The following is a 19,776-nucleotide window of genomic DNA, read 5'->3' as shown; positions in this document are numbered from 1 at the left end:
CCATAATGAATAATCAAGATTATAACAGAACTTTTTATTTGATTTTTATTTTGATTTGGAACATAATTTATGATCATTCAAAAGAAAATCCTGTGTGAATTTTCTTTAATCTTCTATTTCAATTCCTAAACTAATGAAAAGAAATGTTACTTAAAAGAAAATATTCTTACATCAAGATTATTAAGTGACTCATTTAAAGCACTTGAACTGACTGCTAAGAATATCATGTACTTTCACATGATTTGAATTTTTTTCAAATCTAAATCTACCCTTAAGTTGCTTTAAAATATAAATTGAATGGAGCAAAATTGTCTTGCAAGAATCTATAAACTATCTGTTACATGCCTTAAAAAGAGGAAATTTCTTTCATTTGTCTATAAAATTTGTCTCTCTAACCCTACTAAAATAGACTCCAGATGTCCTTTGTTTGAAAACTATAGTCTACTAAATAGTTTGAGTAAATTTCCTAGTTCAGAGCTCAGTTTAGGGACTTAGTTATTTCAATCAGATCAATCTCAAAAGTTGTATCAAGTGCCAGAAAAATGAGAAATCCATCCATATCATTAATTATAGACCCTTTCCCTAGCATCTTCTTGTATTTTTTCAAAATGAGGCAAAAATAAGTATTTGTCTTTTCAGAATTTACCCCGCTGTTTTATAACTGAGTTCTGCAGGTCTGAGGATTTGGTTTCAGAAGATTCACCTTCCTGCTGTCTTTAATTTGACCCTTATTCTGTTTGAGAACAACAGCTACCCCCTTCTAAAACTCTAAAATCTTATAGTTGGAAAAGAATGGAGAATTGTATAAATTTGTGAAAACGTTATAGACAAAATAAGGATGTGAAGTGGTATAAAGGTAATCATGGAAATAAAAATGAAGCAGCCTTTTGTAAAACATAAAAAAAAAAGACCTATTTGATGACTAAGTTGGCTTGCAGGTGCAAACCCCCAACCCCAGGGGACTTCCAAGATTTACAGCCTGTTGACATCTCCAGACAGACAGGAAGCCAATGAATTGCATTTAAGTGTGCATTTCAGGACTGGCTGACTATACCTTAGGCGGCCTGAAGTATTCAAAAGCCAATATAAGCAGAGATTTCGGGCTTAGTGTTGATTTTGTATGTTCAATGGCATAGCTAATTTTCAGCATTCCCAGATAAAGAAAAACCTCCAGGGTGAGATTTTTTCCATGTGTGACTTTGTTACCAATTTTATTCAAGTCTATTCTACTTTGTTTGTATTGGATATGGAGTTGAGCCTGTTGTTACTCTAATAGTACATTTATTATCATTTCACTTTGTAAAAAAATGCAAAACTTATGCAACCTGTTCCTAAAAGGTGGCATGAGTCCACCTACAACTACAAATTAAATCATATTTTCCAGTTGACCTAATTTATACTTTCAAATAGAACATTTTCACTTATGATTGACTTTTAGTTGGCTGTGATTTCTAGTGTGTTAAGTTTGTCCAGACTCACTACCAAGTTCATGTTATTCTCTTAAGAACATTCAACATAGCCCAAATTTATACCTTGATGGAACTAAGAACCCACAGTAGTCTAGAGAGATTAAAAAGGGTTTGCCTGCCAAGGTTCATCTGACAGTGAGTAGTAAAGCTGAGTTGATAACTTGATCTGACAAGCTCTGGTCCTGAGATATTTCTGATATTCCCACAATTTTAGAAAAATTCCTTAAAGAAAGCCTATAGCAAATTTATATGTAAAGCCTATAATAATGGTAATATAACTTTCCATCTTAATAACACCTTAATTTGAGTCCATTAACAATATCTCATTCTATGGTAGATTATTTTAAAAACACTGAAGACTGGCTTTAGAACCTCAGTGCTCTAGTTTCCTAGTTGTGAAGCCTTTATTAGGATAGATAATTTATCAAAAGTAATCTCAAAGGTTATGCCATGTGTCAGACACTGCTCTGGGGAAATATTTATTTTTGAGGTGTTACTATTTTCAAACCTGACTCTGATATTGTCTCTACCTTTAACAAATGTGTGTTCAAAATAGGAGTTTCATCACAGCACTAATATTGTTAAAGCTGGTAATGGCAAAATCTAGATGAGATTTACCACAGTTATTCATGTAATTGACTCATCAACTTATTGCATGGAAGATTTGTATTCATTTTTAGTATATCATCATGTCTGTGTTTATATATGGACATGTATACATACAAAGCAGGTTTATGTGTTTTCCCCTGTGCTTGAAGGAGGCTAATTCGAAAACTTACCATTTCAATGCCAGTAAAAATTAACTTTGTTTTTAAAAGGCAGCAGTTTACTATGGTATTTATAATCAAATGTAATATATGAAAATTATATCATTAGAAGTTATGCATTATAATGATCTGGTATTTTTAAAAAGGTATGGCGTGGAACCTCCTGGTTTGATAAAATTGGAAAAAGAAATTGAACAAGAAGAAACACTTTCTGCCCCTTCTCCTTCACCTTCTCCTTCATCAAAGTCTTCTGGGAAAAAGAGTACAGGAAACTTACTGGATGATGCAGTAAGTAAATTGGTCAGACTTCTTGGACAAGTTACTTTTTTTTTTTTAACTACTCAACATATTTTGTAATAGCGCATATCAACCTGAGCTTTACCTTATTTCATTGTCCTTGAAATTTATATTAACTTCTATGAAAAAGTTGGTAGTCTTACAGTTCATTTCAAAATTCAGAACCCAGCCAATCATTTAAAATAAAGTGCTACTTAATTCTGTTGAGTAGCATCTAAAATTCTAGGAAAATAACTCCTTGAAAATGGCATTTGAAAACACTGAAGCCTCATTGTTACTAGTTTACCATTCCTCTTTTCACATATCAAGAAGTCCCAGGCACAAAAGCTTGAGGATTGTTAAAGAAGGGGAAGCAAATGTATAATAGAGAAGATAACTGAGCCTTTATTGACTGCCTGCTATTGGCCAGAGTCTATCCTTGTTTTTTCAAGAGCTCTCTCCTATCTGAAATGCAGGTTTCCTAGTATAGAAATGGAAACTTGGAAGCTTTATGGAACCTGCTGAGAGAAGAGGAGGAGCCTAGAATCTAAAACATTTTTATCTAACTCTCTGAGGTCTCTATAAACAGAGTCCTTGAATCACACTTTTAGGCAGTTAGGAAATATTATTATATTACCCTCATAATCACAATAAACAGTATAAGAGAAAATAGATTGAATTAAAATCTCAAACTACTCCTGTTGTCTGTTAAGTAGTTCTTGGTTAGGATAAGATATTAGATCTATGTTTATGAATGTGCCCCCATTCACATATATTTTGAGTAAGGAAATTGAGAAACATTGTATTAATTAACACATATTGGTGCATTGTTTATATATTGATGAGAATTACTTTCTGCCTGTCAATTTTAATTTTTGGTTTAGAATTACTGTGGGTTAATATTTTCCTTCAATCTTTTTCTTATAAATGTGTGTCTCAGGGTTAAAATACTTACTCTTAATTCTTATCCTCTCAGCTATGACCTACAATCATATTCTTTAATGAATAATAGTCAAGGTTCCAGACTGCTTCTGGTCAATGTTACCATATAAAGCCCAATGAATCAATTACTGAATCAAATGACTTTTTCAGTGTTCACATCATGCTCTTTCTGACATTTGACACTGTTGATCACTTGGTTCTTGAAATTATTCCCTACAAATGTTCCTACAACTCAGAAACAGCTAAAATTATGTAAGTGTTCCCCCATAAGATCCATATTAAAGCCCAAGTTGATTCATACACCACCTATTCCCTTCATACTGTGGCCCAATGTGTGTTTCCCAGTCATTTTGTCCTCTAGAGCAGGTCCTGTATTTTGATGTAGCCATTGTTGCTTTTGCACTATTTTTCCTCCTCCTCTTTTAAATCTACTTTTTAATACTTTTTCATCATTAAAATTCACATGGTGTTACCTTCTATATAAATCTATTCCCAGGCAAAATGACAAATCATTTCTTGTTTACTTAAGTATTTGTATATATTTAATGAGGCATTTACCTCTGGGGAATTCATACCCATTTCTCTCAAAGTGCAGTCCTAGTTTTTGAAGACAAGTAACATATTGTAATCTGAATCTTTTCAGTACCACGTTTGTCGGATAAATTATCCATTGTATGTAATTAAAATATAAAAATCTTCTTCTTTATTCTCTTTATCTGGTTTGTCCATGTGCTCTGGAAATATGTGAACTTCGTAGCTCTTCTGAAGCTCTGCAGAAGACGACACTGCCACTTGAAGCCATTTGTGTGAACTAGGAGGAAGTAGCTGGATGGTTCCCTTTTCTCCCTAGCTTATATCTGACCATCCTTTATCCTTGAGACAGGGAGAAAAAGGAAGAAGACCAGAAGATAGTGAAATACCTATGAAAGGCATTTGGGAGAAGGTTTGCCAGTATTCCACTTCTGAAAAATAAATAAATAAATAAACTGCTTCTGTTCCCCCTATTCAAAATACTACTCTTTCCGCTGGACAGAGTGGAGGACATTGTTAAAGGTTGTAAACCCTCTTTAAAGTTTACCAGTGTTTGAGAATTTAACAATTGATTTAACTAAGGTGTTTTAATCGAATGCAAGAAATATACAAAGTAGATATTTCTGTACTACTTCCGTCCAGAATAGAGGGTTCTGGCAGCCTCTAAACTACCATTTTTCAAGCACCATTTGATGCCTAGTCAAGCACCACTACCACCGCATGCCCCATGGAGAAAAGAATTCCATGTTTATGTTAGTTTGAGAAATACAACTTACTGTACTCTACACCTAGACTTTCGAAATGCACTTTGGCATGTTAGAAGCTCTTGTGAGTTCCAAAATAAGATCTTGTTTAACCTGGAATTTTCCAAATTCATTTGAACACCAAGTCTCTTACAGTCTCCTTCATTCTACGTTAGGGAAAACTGTATTGAATTATTTTTGTTCTGTTTAAAGTATAGCTTTTCACTGAAGTGTTTTATTTCAGGGATAGTGAAGCAGAGAGAAAAGTAATTTGAGCTTCACTAACGGTTTAAATCAGAATTTCATATGTTTAATATAAAAAGGAAATAGCTCCTATGACAGCTGCTTCACCCCATGTGAGGCATATACAGCAGCTGAGAGTTGAAACTGATGCACCCCAATATGTGTTTTAGAATAAGGATATAAAATAGAGATTGCTTGCAAAGTTCCTGCATTTCGTTAGTATTATAGACTTTTTGTACTCTGGCAAAGTTATTAACTACAACCACAAGGAAAAAAAAATGGAGGATAATGAAGTGCAGGAGTAAAAGAAGAAAGAAGAGAACAAAGAAATAAGAAAGAGAAGGACAGGGAAGGAGAGGAAGAGAAAGAAGACCAGTGTTAAGATTATTCCAGACAATGGTCTCAGTAATAACTGTCAATTTTGAAACCTTCAATGATTCCTGGCATTTTCTTGTTCAATACTTAGGGGAATAGTGGAAGAAAAAAAATAGGTGACCTTTTAGGGGGATAATACAACCCACCTTCTTTAGTCAGAATATCATGAAAGAAACACAGTGAAGCCCATTGAGATTAATTTATTCTCCAGATGTCCTGATAGAGTGATTCAGCGGTGATAGAATGGCAGGGTCATGTTTAGTTCTCTTCTTTGCATTCCCTCGAGTTGAGCTAGTTCCCACACAATGAGTAGAATACAGTTCTAAGAAACCATTCTTACTTTCTTCCTCTTCTCCATCAACTTCCGCAGTCTGGGGATGAGAGATAGTATAATTCTGAGTAATCAGGCTCCTCTTGAAATCTCATTTCAGCAGAAATGGCTGGGTTCCTAAACCAAAAACAGAACACCTGCCAGACTCTGACTTATCCCAAGGTAATGGAAGAAGCAAAGATGTCATCAGTAACTGTTTACTTAACAATATATTTCCACAGTCCACATCCTGGCCTTGTCTCTTCCATTTCTGCCCCCACCTCTTACACTACTACTACAAAAAAAAAAAAAAAAACAAAAACACAACACCTTGATTTTAAAAATAAAGTCCATTTTCAAAGTGAGGAAGGCATTAGAGAAGGGCAGGCCACTTGAGAAAATGTTCCTTGTACTTTACTTCATTTGACACTAACAGTTTTGTCTAAGGACACTGTAAGATGCAAATGCTTCCCATACAGACTTGGGATTGTCATTTATTAGCAGAGGAACCACTTGAATATCAGTTTACTGTTTGCTTAGTGAATTGCAAGCAGAAATGTGCTTATCATGATGCCTCTCAAATTCAGGCCTGTGGCATTTTTGATGCTGTCTGATTTTCTTGGTGACCAAAGAACAAAGTTTCCTTCCCTTCCACCCACCCTCCTTTTATTCATCCTTGCTTTTCTTATGAAAGCCCTATTGTAGGGATAAATAAAACTGTGCCATATATATATATATATATATATATATATATATATATACACACATACACATACACACACACTATATATATATATTTATCATATATACCATAATTATATACACATAATATATTTATTAAACACACATGGAAAGAGATATGCATAGAGAAACACTGAAAATTTCACATGTAGACATATTAATCGGTCCTATGACTGCCCCCTCATGAATCACTGTGCTTCTGTATTCCTGCAAGGAAATGACATTACTATTACCAAACTTTCATACTTCTTGCTTTAGTATCACCATCCCATTTAAGAATGTCCTTTAAGCAATTCTCTCAGGGCAGAATTCTGTTAATTCTAGGGTGATTGGGTGAGATATACATATATATATATATATATATATATATATATATATATATATATATATATATATACCAAGTATAACATAGTGGGAAGAATTCAAGAGTTCAGAATCACAGGTCTGATCACTAGCTTAATGTTACGCACTTCCTTCATTTTTTTTTTTTACATGAAAGTCATCTTTACAGTCCTTTGAATCCAGTCTTACTTTGTTCTAATAACTTCCCTTTGTGTCCTATATAGATCCATGTTCCTATTCATCTGTTCATTTATGTTTAAATATTAACTTATCAAACACATTTTTATACCATTAATGCATTGTGCTTTATACCGAGGATTTTAAAAATGCTATAAAATGCTACCTTAACCCTTAAGGAACTCAATCTAGCAAGAACAAATTAAACTTTATCAGTAACTGAGATATAATACACAATTATTAAAAAAAAAACTCAGAATAATAAGTTTATTTTTGGAAAATTAGGGATGGCTCAATGGATGGATGAAATGAGTATCCTAAAGTTGATTCCCTTGTTTTTTCCTAAAAAACAAACAAACAAACAAAACTGTTTTTTTCTTTATTATATTTTCGTTGAGGCACAATATATGGATCTTAAGATAAATTTTATTTTAGAACTCCTTCACCCTTCTGGTTTTCCTTCTATTATCTTTTGTTTTCTTTATTTCTGGAAATTTGCTATAACAATATCAAGTTGTTCATTTACACCAACATGCAAGTGAGTTCATGTATGACTGTTGTACAGTTTTTGCTTGGTAAAAGACTGGAGTCAAATATTTTATTATTTGAAGAAATTGAATTTTTTAATGACAAAATTCTAGGTACCATAGTTTTTGTTAAACTAATTATATTATTATCATAGAAATGATAACAACTAACATCTAAAGAATGATTATGAGCAAAATGTGGATGAAGTTTTGACACCGAAATATATTCTAGAGTAAGCAAACTGAAGTCTTACATAAGAAGACTCTATTTTCCTCTGTCATTTAAAAAAGTATTCTCAAAGTTTCATGGATTGTAAAAGGGAATGAAGTTTGAAGAGATAAGAGTAAGATTTCCAATGAGCCACATGTGTCAGTAAGAACTCCAAATCAACATTTGTTTCATTTTAAAAAAATATTTATTTTATTTATAGCATTGTATGTATTTATCATGTATAACAGATGCTTTAAAATATATATGTGTATATATATATATATATCTGTGTGTATATGGTTAAATCTTACTAATTAACAAATTCAATATATTGCATATATATCATTTTGTTTAAACTTAATATGCATTCTTTGCAGTTTTCATGAATACAACATTCATCATTAACTGTAGTCACCAAATTGTACATTGGATTCCTTGAATTTATTTCTCTGATCTTACTGTTAATTATATATCCTTTGACTAATATCTCCAAATTTTTCCCAACCCTTTAATCTTCCCATTCTCTGGTAACCACCATCATACTGAAATTGATCTTTTAGGATCCATATATTAGCAATATTATGAGACATTTGTCTTTCTGTGCCTAGCTTATTTCAATTTTCAAATTATCAGTGATCCTCCAAGTTCATTTCATCCGTGTTTTTGAAAATGGCAGGATTCTCTTATAACTGAGTAATGTGCCATTGTTTATAAATACAATTTTTTCATTTTCTATTTATTATCCATAGATGGTCATGTAGGTTCATTCCCCATCTTAGCTTTAAGAGTAATACTTTTTTGTCTGTATGTGTGTGTGTATATATGTATATATATATATATATATATATATATATATATATATATGTATATATATATGATGAATAATGACATTGCTGTGTTATACAGTAATTCTATGTTTGATATTTTGAGCAACCTCTGTACTCTCTTCCACAATGGCTATATATTCCAAGCAACAGTGTGCAAAGTTCCCTTTCTATTTCTCTGACATTTTGTCAAAAAATTTGGGTGAGAAAAATCCAGTCCAGTTTGGTCAGAATCTGAATTTGTTCTGTTTAGCTTCTGCACATCATTTATAGTTTTCTGAATCTTCCTTGGAAACTTTTCCTCTAAACAAAGATTATTGGGTTGGGTTTGCTTGGTTAGTTTGAGGGAACACAGTTATGAGACACAGAATTGAAAAGTCCCAGAAAATAAAACATAAGTCTTAATTCTTAAATCACAGACTATTATATCATCTTCTGATGGTAACAATTATTATAAACATTGTGCACATATAATTTAGATTATATAGTTTTCAAAAGTGGGGATAAGACACACTAGATATAAAACTCTGATATTCAGCCACATATTCCATAAAATGTGTGTAAATCTAAGATATGGCCATAGAAGTCGGATTTGTAGGTAGGAATTACTAAAAAGGTATGAACTGCAGAGTGAATCTAGGTGAATTTGAGATGTCAGAATAAGATGAAGAAATAGCCTCATTTTAAATAATAATTTATTGTTAATTTATTGAAAGTGAGTAAAACAGTATAATAAGATTATACTGTGGAAATAACTTTCTGTTTATATGTATTCTGTCCTAGTTTTCAATATGTTTAACCTAGAATCACTTTAGTGTTGTTTTCAATAGATTAATCTTGTCAACCCAATGCTCATGGTCTTTTAAATCTGGAAAATAATAGAACACAACTCATCATACCTATGGTGCCAATTAATTTTCTCATCATCATCCTCCAACATCATCACGCTTCTCATTCAGCCTATAGCTCAGTGCACTCATTGGCCTTTAAAATAGACTTTCAGGATCTGACCTTTGCATAGTTGTGGTTTAAAGTGTATTGGTGTGCTCACATTCTGTCCATAGATTAAAAAATGAGTTTCAAATTATTAATTGCCCAGGAGCTTTGAAGCTTTTGAAAAAATGTCATCTATATGCAACCCTACTAAGAAGAATGAACTTCTTGCTTTTTTTTTTTTCAGGTGAAACGAATTTCAGAAGATCCTCCTTGCAAATGCCCAAACAAGTTCTGTGTGGAGCGGCTTTCTCAAGGAAGATACCGAGTAGGAGAAAAGATTCTCTTCATTAGGGTAAACTTTTACTTGTTATCTTGTTCTGTATGAGGATATTCAAAACGTGAGTTGAAGGAACGTGACAGGGGAAAACAACAAGTGAGTAGGAGCTTTTAGAAAGTGCTCTTGGTTGGAATGAAGATGCAAGGTATGAACATTTTTAAAAGTAATATACATGATAATGTACTGCTGAGGGCTAAATAATAAAATAATCTGTATTTTTTCATGTATATGCAAATACACAGAGATAATAGAGACAAAATATCATCAAAAATATTACTATTTTATTTAATGATATTGTTAGGAACAACTACTCTATCTTTGACATGAGAAATAGAAACAGTATTCTTCCCTTGTCTTCCATATCTCATATAATGGAAGTGATGATCATATCGGTGCTGAGTATCTTCAAGTGATTTCAACATGACTTTTCTGGAAGTCTGGGTTATGGATCAAAGGAAAAAAAAACAAATGCTGAGTATAGTGGCATGATGTGGTAGTGACGGCCATGTCTTACTTTGTTTTCTGAGTTTGAATGAAAGATTGGTACTAATCTCTGTCCATTTTACAATGATCCCAGTTAAAATCATGGACAGTTATAACTTGTAATGGTGACTAAGTAAGGAAACTTTTCAGACCTTTCATTTGGAACATGTTTTGCTAGTATTCAAAAGATTATTGCTAATCTCACAATAAATCTGTGGCTTTTGTCAAGTATGCCTCCTTTAAAAAAAATTAAAAATACAGCACTGATATAGTCCCAGAAATCTTAAGTTAATAAAAGTATTCTGCTTATTTTTAGTCATTTTCTAAAGAACAGAGCTTATGATTCAAAGGAACTGTACTCTACTCTCATTTCTATAAAGTGAAAATATCTTGCTTGCTGTTTTGTAGAGCACAGTGATTTGAATGTGTGCATCTAGTACAATCAATGAACATTTAAAAAATACTCATATCTGTGATGGCCCAATAGAAATTTTGTCAGTGGATATTTTTTTAATTTCAAGTTTTAACTGAAACTTATTTGTATGACAGTGTGCGACATTTATTTAATGAAAAGTTTTTTTCAAAATTTAGCCTTAAAATATAATGTCATTTTGTATTTTAACCTGATTTTAGGTGAGTGGTTACAGATTTATTTTTTTTAATTTATAGGAAATTGCTTTTCTGCCTTGGAATGGCAAGAAAAGGGATTTAAAAATATGTTATTATGGGAGGTTTGAGAATAAATCTGGATGTATGGCCTCACTAGGGAATAGAGTTGCCTGAGTGGCTTATTGTCCTTTTGTTCGTCACTGCAAGGAAAAGATGCATTTTATTTTCTTCTTCTTTTTTTTTTTTTTCGTTTTTTATTTTCTTCTTCTTATTATTTTTTTTTAGTCAAGCTACCTGCTTTCAGTTTACCACATTAAATAATGATGATTTAGAATCTCCATGGATGAGTTAAAATTTTACCAGGCTAGCCTTTCTCAGTTGAGAATCACTTTCCATTAGAATATTAGGCCCCAGAGCCTAGAATCAAAGCAGAAGGCTTTATTTATTTAAAGAATTGTTCCTTTTTATAATAGAAATGTTGATAAAACCCATGATGAATAAATTTGACACATTTCCTTCTAAGGTAAACTAATATTTTCAGGCAAAATTTGTGTCTCATTTTCTGTATTTGTTCATTTGTCAAAGAATTTAATATTCATAAGCATGAATAACATTCTTTTATAGTATTTAATATGTGAGGGTTTTTTTTTACTTTCCATTTTTCTTTTTAGGAAATGGTATCCTTTTGTTGAATTCTCGTCATGTATATTATGGAGAATTGAAATTAGCATTAGTGAAAAAAGCATATCAAATTCCTTGGCAATAGCATTTTAATTTAATATCAGTAAACAATTCAGAACATATTGTATGTGCTCAATTTCATGCTTCCAATATTCCAGACAAGCCTGTAGTAAGAGTTATACATTATGTGGCTATTCAGGTTGTCCCAAAAAGTTATACTATCAGGCTTTGACAAATTTTAGAATAGTGTTTTAACGAACTTTAGTGATTCATTTTCTTAACTTTTGTACCATCCACATACAGTTTTATTTTTATAACAAATTTCTTGTGAAATAGACCCTTTTTTAAAACCTTGATTTTTTTTCAAAGAAAACATTTTATCACTGCTTAAATTAGAAACCAAAACTATCTGTCAAAAATGAAAAATCTCCATGAACACATATCCATTGATGTTTCTAGCCTTTTGATTGCTGAGTCCATTTCCACCCTGGTGAAGGAAAGAGATTATAAAAAAGGAGTTTCTCCTTGTCTCTGATTATCCTCAGAGGATTAGGAATTAAAATTTCATAAGCAGGTGACATATGCCTTTTAGTACATATTTTATCCCTGTTTCCTCCTCTATGTTAACTATGCTGACTAAAAATGTGTTATTGATATGAACATAATTTGCTTAGTACTTTCAATTTGTTTCAGATAGAAAATTTAATTGTTGGTCATTCTGCAGTTCTTACTCAAAACAAAACAAAACAAAAACCTCAGTTATTGAAATTGTTTTCAAATGACCTTATGGTTGTTGTTGCTACTCTTTTGATTATTTTTCTTTTGAGTGCATGGGTTAAATAGTAATTGCCCATAGTGAAATTCTTACACATACTAGGAGAATGAACAACTCACCATGGCTTTGTTACAATCATGATATATATATATATATATATATATATATATATATATATATATATATATGATATAGATATAGATATATAGATATAGATATAGATATATAGATATCTGAAATATGAATTGATGAATCTCAGACTTAATGTCTTAAGTTCTGGGAGGACAGAAGTAACATTCTTCTGTTTATTCAATCATTTGGTGTTTTCCCAGGCTTTAAGTATCAAGACAGTTGGCAACACAAATCTGCATAAGCTTGTGGGCAGGTATTACAGAAATATGTCTTGGAAGCCACAAAAATGTGTATTTGACTTGTCTCAAATTTGATGACATGAGAGTGTGTATATAATCTATCTGTGATCTTTAAAGTGGTCCCCAGATGAGCAGCATCAGCATCATCTGGGAAATTGTTAGACATGCAGATTCTTGAGTCTCCTCCAAGACCAACTGAATCAGAAACTCCAAGGTTAGGGCCCAGCCACCTGTGTTTTCACAAATCCTTAGGGTGATTCTGATATGTGCTGAAGTTTGAAAAACACTACTTTTAGAACCAAAAAAACTACACAGCAGGAGATTCATTGTACTGTGACACAATAAGAAATCACTTGCATGTCTGATCCTGAAACAATATTACTTTCAAGGTACTGAAAATGATCAGTTTTAAGGATTTTTTGTTGTTGTTGTTGTCAGGAAATGTTTAAGATAAAATGTTACATGGAAAAACAGACATTTAAAATATCTTTATATATAAAATAGCTTTTGTAGAAATAGCATTGCTATTAAGATTTGAACAAGAGTATTTGAACATAGATTTAATTGTTGATCAAATAGAAATTATGAGTGAAAAAGCTTTTGTTCTGCATTTATTTCTGATGATATTAAAAATATGAACTAAGAGGAGTCAATAATCTGAGAGAATCACGAATTTGAGAACAAAAGGTCCTCTAAAAATTATCAGATTAATTAGTTGGTTGCTCATTTTAATGGTGCTATTATTGTGAAACTTCCCATTTTCTAGAAAAGTGTAGGAAGGTTTGTTAGAGCTTTGATTTTAGTAGGCCAATGTTTAAGGAGGATTTTGAGTTTTCTTGTGAAACTAAGCACATTTTTCTTTGGATGAAGCTCTTACCTTTCCTTTACTGGTTTATCTCTGCACTTTGAAAACTCCCTGTGCTGTTGAAGATTAGCACTCTGAAGCCTGCAAACATAGATCACTGTCTGGATAATGTGTTTTTCTTTGCAGACCTCATCCGAGAGTCCCATATTCACCTTTCTCCCCATTAATCATTAAAGCTTTAAATGTTTGTTGACCTATTCCCTTAAGGATCAGTATTTAGTGGCACAAAAACAACCTAATATAATAATGCAGGGAATGGAAGTGAATGACTCTACTGAATGGAACTTCTATGGGATAAATTCTTCATACTTCTCTAAGTAGCTCTCACATTACCATAGCAGGACTTTCTGGCAAAAGAGCTGTCAGTGGGTTAGTGTGTTGGGAGGTAGCTAAGTTTTTGTGTTACTTGATTGTCTAATTAATGTGATGAATTTTTTTCTATGTAAAAACAACTTAGCATTATCCTAATATTGTACTTCAAGTATTTCTCAAAAAAATAACAATTCCAAAAGATATTCAAGACATTACTTGTAAAGATTAGTTGATATTGTAAAGAGTTTCAATGGGCCTCTGAATGTCCTTTATTACTAACTATCTTAGTCTGTTCTGACATATCTCAGTATAACCTCTCATTCCAGGCAGGGGGATACTGTTAACATTCCATATTATAGTTGAGAAAGCTGAGGCAGAAAGTTTAAGTAACGTCCCAAAATTATAAGCTAATGAGTGCCTGAATTGGGGTTCAAGTCCTGACAGCTTAGCTCTGAGTGTATGTTCTGTACCACTAAATAATACTGATTTCTTTGCCTAAATTTTCTGGGAGGGTTCAGTATACTAATGTGATTTGTAAGCTCCTGGAGAAAATAGTATTGTGTAGCATTTTCCCAAGGTATTTAATGACAGAAATTGTTCCTTCCTATATATCTTTTTTTTTTTTTTCCCAGAACATTATTCTGGGATAGGTGGTCATGAAAATAGCAAACTTTAAAAATAATTTGTAACAGTATTGTATTGAAATTAAAGTTTTCTATGTCCTGCTTGGTACAGTTAGAATCCATGTATTTTAAGATACTAATAAGGAATATTGAATTTGAACTCCTTTTTTTGACTTCATGTTCCATTTGGAAGTTCCATTACATGGAAGATGACTAAAATTTAATAAGAGTCATATATCACACATTTTACCAGGTACTTTATATACATTATCTGACGAAATCCTTTCTACATACATCTGGGAAATTGCTTTTGTTAAAGGTTAAAAAAATTGAGTCTTACAGAGTCTAAGGACTTAAGTAAGTTGTATGATAAGTAAAATTCAAGTCTGATTTCCAAACCTGCCTGTATCACATTCCACTCCAAGCTTCATCTTGTGGCAAATCCATTAAATGCAAGTATTTTATTTATAAGATTGGTCTTATAAAAAGGACATGTTATGATATATTTAAGACTCAACTATGTTAAGTATTTCTTATACCATTTTTTCTTTAGAGTATTCACAATAAAAACAGCATTGCAATTGCATAATCAATAATACCTCCCATAAAATGAATACAATATATTTACCTGTATTATAATAGTGACAATATTTATGAGTTATGTACTATATGTCAGGATCCATTCAAGTTGCTTCATTTTGTCTATTTCATTTGACTTTCAAAACTAATTAGAGCTTTTGTAACTTAAGATATATTGCTTTCTGTTCTGATATCTTTTAAATAGGAATCAGAAGATAATTTTCCCTTATTGTCAGTATAGTGTTGTTGAGACTTCTTTTACCAATCGTAAATATTTTTAAAGTATATAAGTATTATCTCAAAACATTTTCATAGCACACCTCTACATTTGGTATAGATTCTATATTTAAACCACGTGAGATTCTATACTTATACTTTCTTAGCTTAACAAATGTGACTATTTGAAGGGCCTAAAGAAAATACAATAAATAATTTAAATGGAAATCAGCAAAGGGATGTGCAGTGCTGTGGAGTTAACTTCTTTGCACTACTTTTAAATTAAATCATCACAGATCAACAGAAAGTTCATACACATTGTTGTTGACTCTGTGTATTATTTTTTTTACCTTACCATAAAATTCCTTCAGGATTATGCCGGTGTGGTAAAAATAAGCTTACTCTATCACACCAAGTAAGAAAGGCATCAGAGCTCTGTTGCCATAGCAACTGAACCTTACAGGTCTTCTGGGACTGGCTCTAAGGGAAGGTCCAGTGTTAGTGATATTCTGTTGTCTTCTGCTCTTATGACACATATTGATTTACTGTGGGTAAAAAGTAGCCTGTTTCAAATTGTTGATGAATAATAGTCTGTTCTATAAAAATGCAAAGGAGTTTCAAATAAATAGCATGGAGATTAAAGCCTCCATTTATGGTAGTGGAAACATTATAGAAGCAGCCATTACTTAGAAGCTGAAAGTTAAAATTTTTTCTAAATATATATATATATATATATATATATATATATATTCTTCTAATTTGAAAATTTATGAGAGCATTGTTATGGCTTAAAACTAGATATTTGTGTCTAAGAAAATAATGTAAGGGGTTGGGGTTGTGGCTCAGAGGTAGAGCGCTCGCCTCTCACATGTGAGACCTGGGTTCAATCCTCAGCACCACATAAAAATAAATAAATGAAATAAAGATAAAAAAAGAAAATAATGTGACTGTGTTTGCTTCTTGTATATTTAAGATCTCAGATAACATTTATAGTGTTCTGATCCACGGTGAGAGAAGCATGGCCTCCACCAACACGTGAGTGTTTCCAGACTCGGTCCCTAGTCTGGACTAGTTCAGTAAAAGGAATCAATAGTATGTAAACTAGATTAAATGCTTTTTAAAAACTCTTCTTTGAAAGGTGTTTTTGCTTCATCAAAGAAACTTTCATTTGTCATTTATTCATGTTTGCTGAGGCTGGGCTAATGACATGGATGTAATTTACACTTTGGCAAAACATCCCTCTAAGGACTTTGCAAATGTTGATAAGTCCTCTTAACCCCTTCTCTCTGAGAAAGGCCAGCATTATAGAGAAATGCAAACTAAACACACAATGACTAGCCCCTGCTGAATGGAATTCAGGTCATGGAGTGGTATTTTTAGGAGAGTTATCCTTTGAGGTTGAAAACCTTCAACTATAGAAAAATTTAAACCAAAATCTATCCAAGATTACAGCCTGGCACTGTGTTTACTTGATGTTACTTTCAAAAGCAAAAAAAAAAAAAAAAAAAAGAAAAAGAAAAAAAAGAAATTTTGTATTATTAGAAGAATGATGAAAGAAAAGCTTATTTATCTAGGCAGATCTCTATATGCTTAAGGTTGATAATAATTCATTTCTTTTCCTTCCATTGGCTTAAGATACATTTCTGTAAATATTACATTTATAAATGTCTCATTTATAAGTAAAGGAGAGCTCAAAACCAAAAATATTCTTCCCTGAAAATTTGCCCATCTTGGCCATGTAATAATAAGTAGACTTTTAAATTTGTTGCTACCTTCATGGAGCCCAATAAGTAGTCTTCCTCATCTCTGTTTCCACTAGCTAGGTCTACCATGCCTCTAAGTTGTGCAGTGCTCAGGTAACTGTACTTCATCTTAAATGGGCATTTTTCTTTTAGTAGCCACAAATCAAAACTATTTAAACTTGACAAAACATTGGAAAATGAAATGACTTCACTGAGAAAATGCACAGTTGCTGTGGTCTGCATTCCTAACTTCTCCATAATATAGCATCCCTGCCATTAATATAAACTTTTTACATACATGTGTATGTTTACACAATGATGTGGGTCTTTGTGTATCTTTATATCTGAAAATATGTGAGTGAAGTCAAAATGAATTAGAGAGTTGAGTTATTTCAATAATTTAGCATCTTAATTGATTTAAAGTAGATGTCAGATTGATTTTTCAGTGTTTGAAATTTAAATCTCTCTCTATATAAATTATGTATATGTATAAGTATATATATATATATATATATATATATATATATATATATGAGATAAAGTTTTTAACTAAAGTAAAAAACACATATAGATATATTTAATTCCACAAAATATATCATATGTATGCATATATTGCAGGGACTATATTTATATACATACAAATATAAAAAATACTAAAAATATTTATGTATGATTTAGCCCTCACTGCAGGCTGTGTACCAGTGCTTGTCTAAGTGCTGTTCTTGGATTCTTTTATTTATACCTCACAACTCTTCAACATGGACACTATTACTGGCACTATTATTATACTCATGTTAAGAATGAAGAAACTGGGCTGGGGTTGTGGCTCAGAGGTAAAGAGATTGCCTTTCACGTGTGAGGCACTGGTTTTGATCATCAGCATCACATAAAAATAAATGAACAAAATAAAGATATTGTGTCCATCTATAACTAAAAAAATTTTAAAAAGAATGAAGAAACTAATTGTTGGAGATTAATTACTTTTCAAAATCACACAACTTGTAGGTGTTGAAGGCTTTATCTAAATGGAATGTATGTGATTTAAGAGGTGCATTTAAAAAATGTTTTTATTTGTGCATTATGATTATTTTTGAGCACATTTCAGAGTATATGGTCTTTTGGCATAGCATTTTATGAGTAGTACTGCTCGATCTTTTAACCTTCATTAGTAATTGACCATCATTTGATGTGTAGCTCCTGTTTTGCTTAGTTGCCTCTGTGCTTGGGAAATACATGGGATTTAATAGCCAATTCCCATTAGAGATTCAGAAGAGAGTGTCCAGAAAATAAAGAGTCTTGCAAAACAGCAACAACAACCAAAAAAATAAAAATAAAAAAATCAATAAGAATGTTTTTCACATATTTAAGAAATCTGATTTTCTTTTCATCTGTTGACCATATTTGAAAAATCATAAAGAAGCAAAAATTTATTCTAGGAATGAAAAAAACCCTAAAGAATATGTTCAATTTGCTGCAATTATCAATTTCCATTTACAATTGCCTTTTGCTCCAAAAAGATTAAATCATCTTAATTTAACTATACATATGGAAGAAATTTTTTGAGGAAAGCAGGTGAATTTGCCTTCTGTACCTTTTCATGCTTTTATTAAAGGGTCTAAATTAAAATTATGAGTAAGTTGTTTTCTATAACAACTAGTGTTATTGAATGCACGTTCCCTCAAACTGGCTTCCTAATAATTTTTAAAGAAAATATTTTCTTTATTATTTTAAATCTTGTTACCTGATAACAGTGAAGATATCTTATTTTACATGGTATTTAAAGGGTATTCACTTATATATTTAGTTTCACTATAGCTCTTTGAGAAAAATCAACATGAGTATTAATTTATGTATCTTGCTGATAAGGGAGCTGCAGCTAATAGAGATCTTCTAGTAATTTTCCTGAGGTAATCCAGTTAGTAAGTGGTTAATCCAGACTAAATGCTATTTCAAAATTTTTGTATCTGAGTTTCATATATTTTAAAGTGCACACAATAAAATTACCCTTTGAAGTTTTCCTTAAACTTAGCATAGACAAAAATACTTCGTGGTTCACTATGCCTTAAATTTAAAGGTATTTGCTTTAAACTATAAAATAGACATTATGTAATAATGTGAAATTAGAAAAGTTTACAAGAATTTTCTTTCTTTTGTAGCCTTCCTAACAAAAATATTTGTTTGTTTATAGATTCAATGCTGATATAAATGTGAATGATTTTTTTGCAAAAGGAAATGAAATAATTATGCATAATGTGTTGTGTTCTTAAATTATTGATGAGTCTTCTAGCAGCCAAAGGATAAACTTGTGAAATATCTGTCATTATAAATTGTGTATAGTTCTCTCATGGGCTCAAGTTGCATAAACAGGATGCAACCAGATTCCTTGAGAATATACTTTGCAAATGTGGCCATTTTGAGTTTGTATTGAACATAAGTGGAGCTATGTGGTAGAAATGCTGCCACTGTGACACTGATAATACTAAATTAGGACTCGTTTATTTAATGCTATCTTTTCATAAAATTATTAAGATTCTGCATGACTTGATCATTTTAGACCATGCCTTTCATTTCCCTTAATGCTTGAATTTTTGAATTTCAGCTCCTCAGTTAAATTTGTAATGGGCCTGGATCCAGTAGATACCTATTCACCCAAAATACCTAGCCTTTCATTGCAGTTCACTGGAATGCTGTGTTCCATTTTTACTAGTACTAATTTTAAGGATGAATATGTTTATAATTTCATTAATAATTAATATCCCATTAGTATTA

The 19,776-nt window shown here is 31.7% G+C and overlaps 2 protein-coding genes across 8 annotated transcripts in view; one reads left to right on the top strand and one right to left on the bottom strand.

Moving 5' to 3' along the window:
* Gas2 (growth arrest specific 2) overlaps positions 1–19,776 on the top strand; it is a 124,421-nt gene that overhangs the window by 62,946 nt on the left and 41,699 nt on the right. For all 7 annotated transcript variants that reach the window (XM_046438081.2, XM_046438077.2, XM_046438082.2 and 4 more), the window contains 2 exons: positions 2,383–2,524; positions 9,659–9,766. In XM_046438081.2, coding sequence (XP_046294037.1) covers positions 2,383–2,524; positions 9,659–9,766 — 250 coding nt within the window. The remainder of the gene's footprint in view (positions 1–2,382; positions 2,525–9,658; positions 9,767–19,776) is intronic.
* Svip (small VCP interacting protein) overlaps positions 5,130–19,776 on the bottom strand; it is a 66,601-nt gene continuing 51,954 nt past the window's right edge. The window contains exon 4 of the mRNA XM_046438086.2: positions 5,130–5,794. Coding sequence (XP_046294042.1) covers positions 5,774–5,794 — 21 coding nt within the window. The 3' untranslated portion in view covers positions 5,130–5,773. The remainder of the gene's footprint in view (positions 5,795–19,776) is intronic.

The sequence above is a fragment of the Marmota monax genome, unplaced genomic scaffold, assembly GCF_021218885.2.
Source record: "Marmota monax isolate L192 unplaced genomic scaffold, Marmota_monax_Labrador192_F-V1.1 WCK01_AAM20220418_F8-fsc00061, whole genome shotgun sequence".
In the NCBI taxonomy this organism is placed as follows: Eukaryota; Metazoa; Chordata; class Mammalia; order Rodentia; family Sciuridae; genus Marmota; species Marmota monax.
This window is presented reverse-complemented; position numbering and strand designations above follow the sequence as displayed.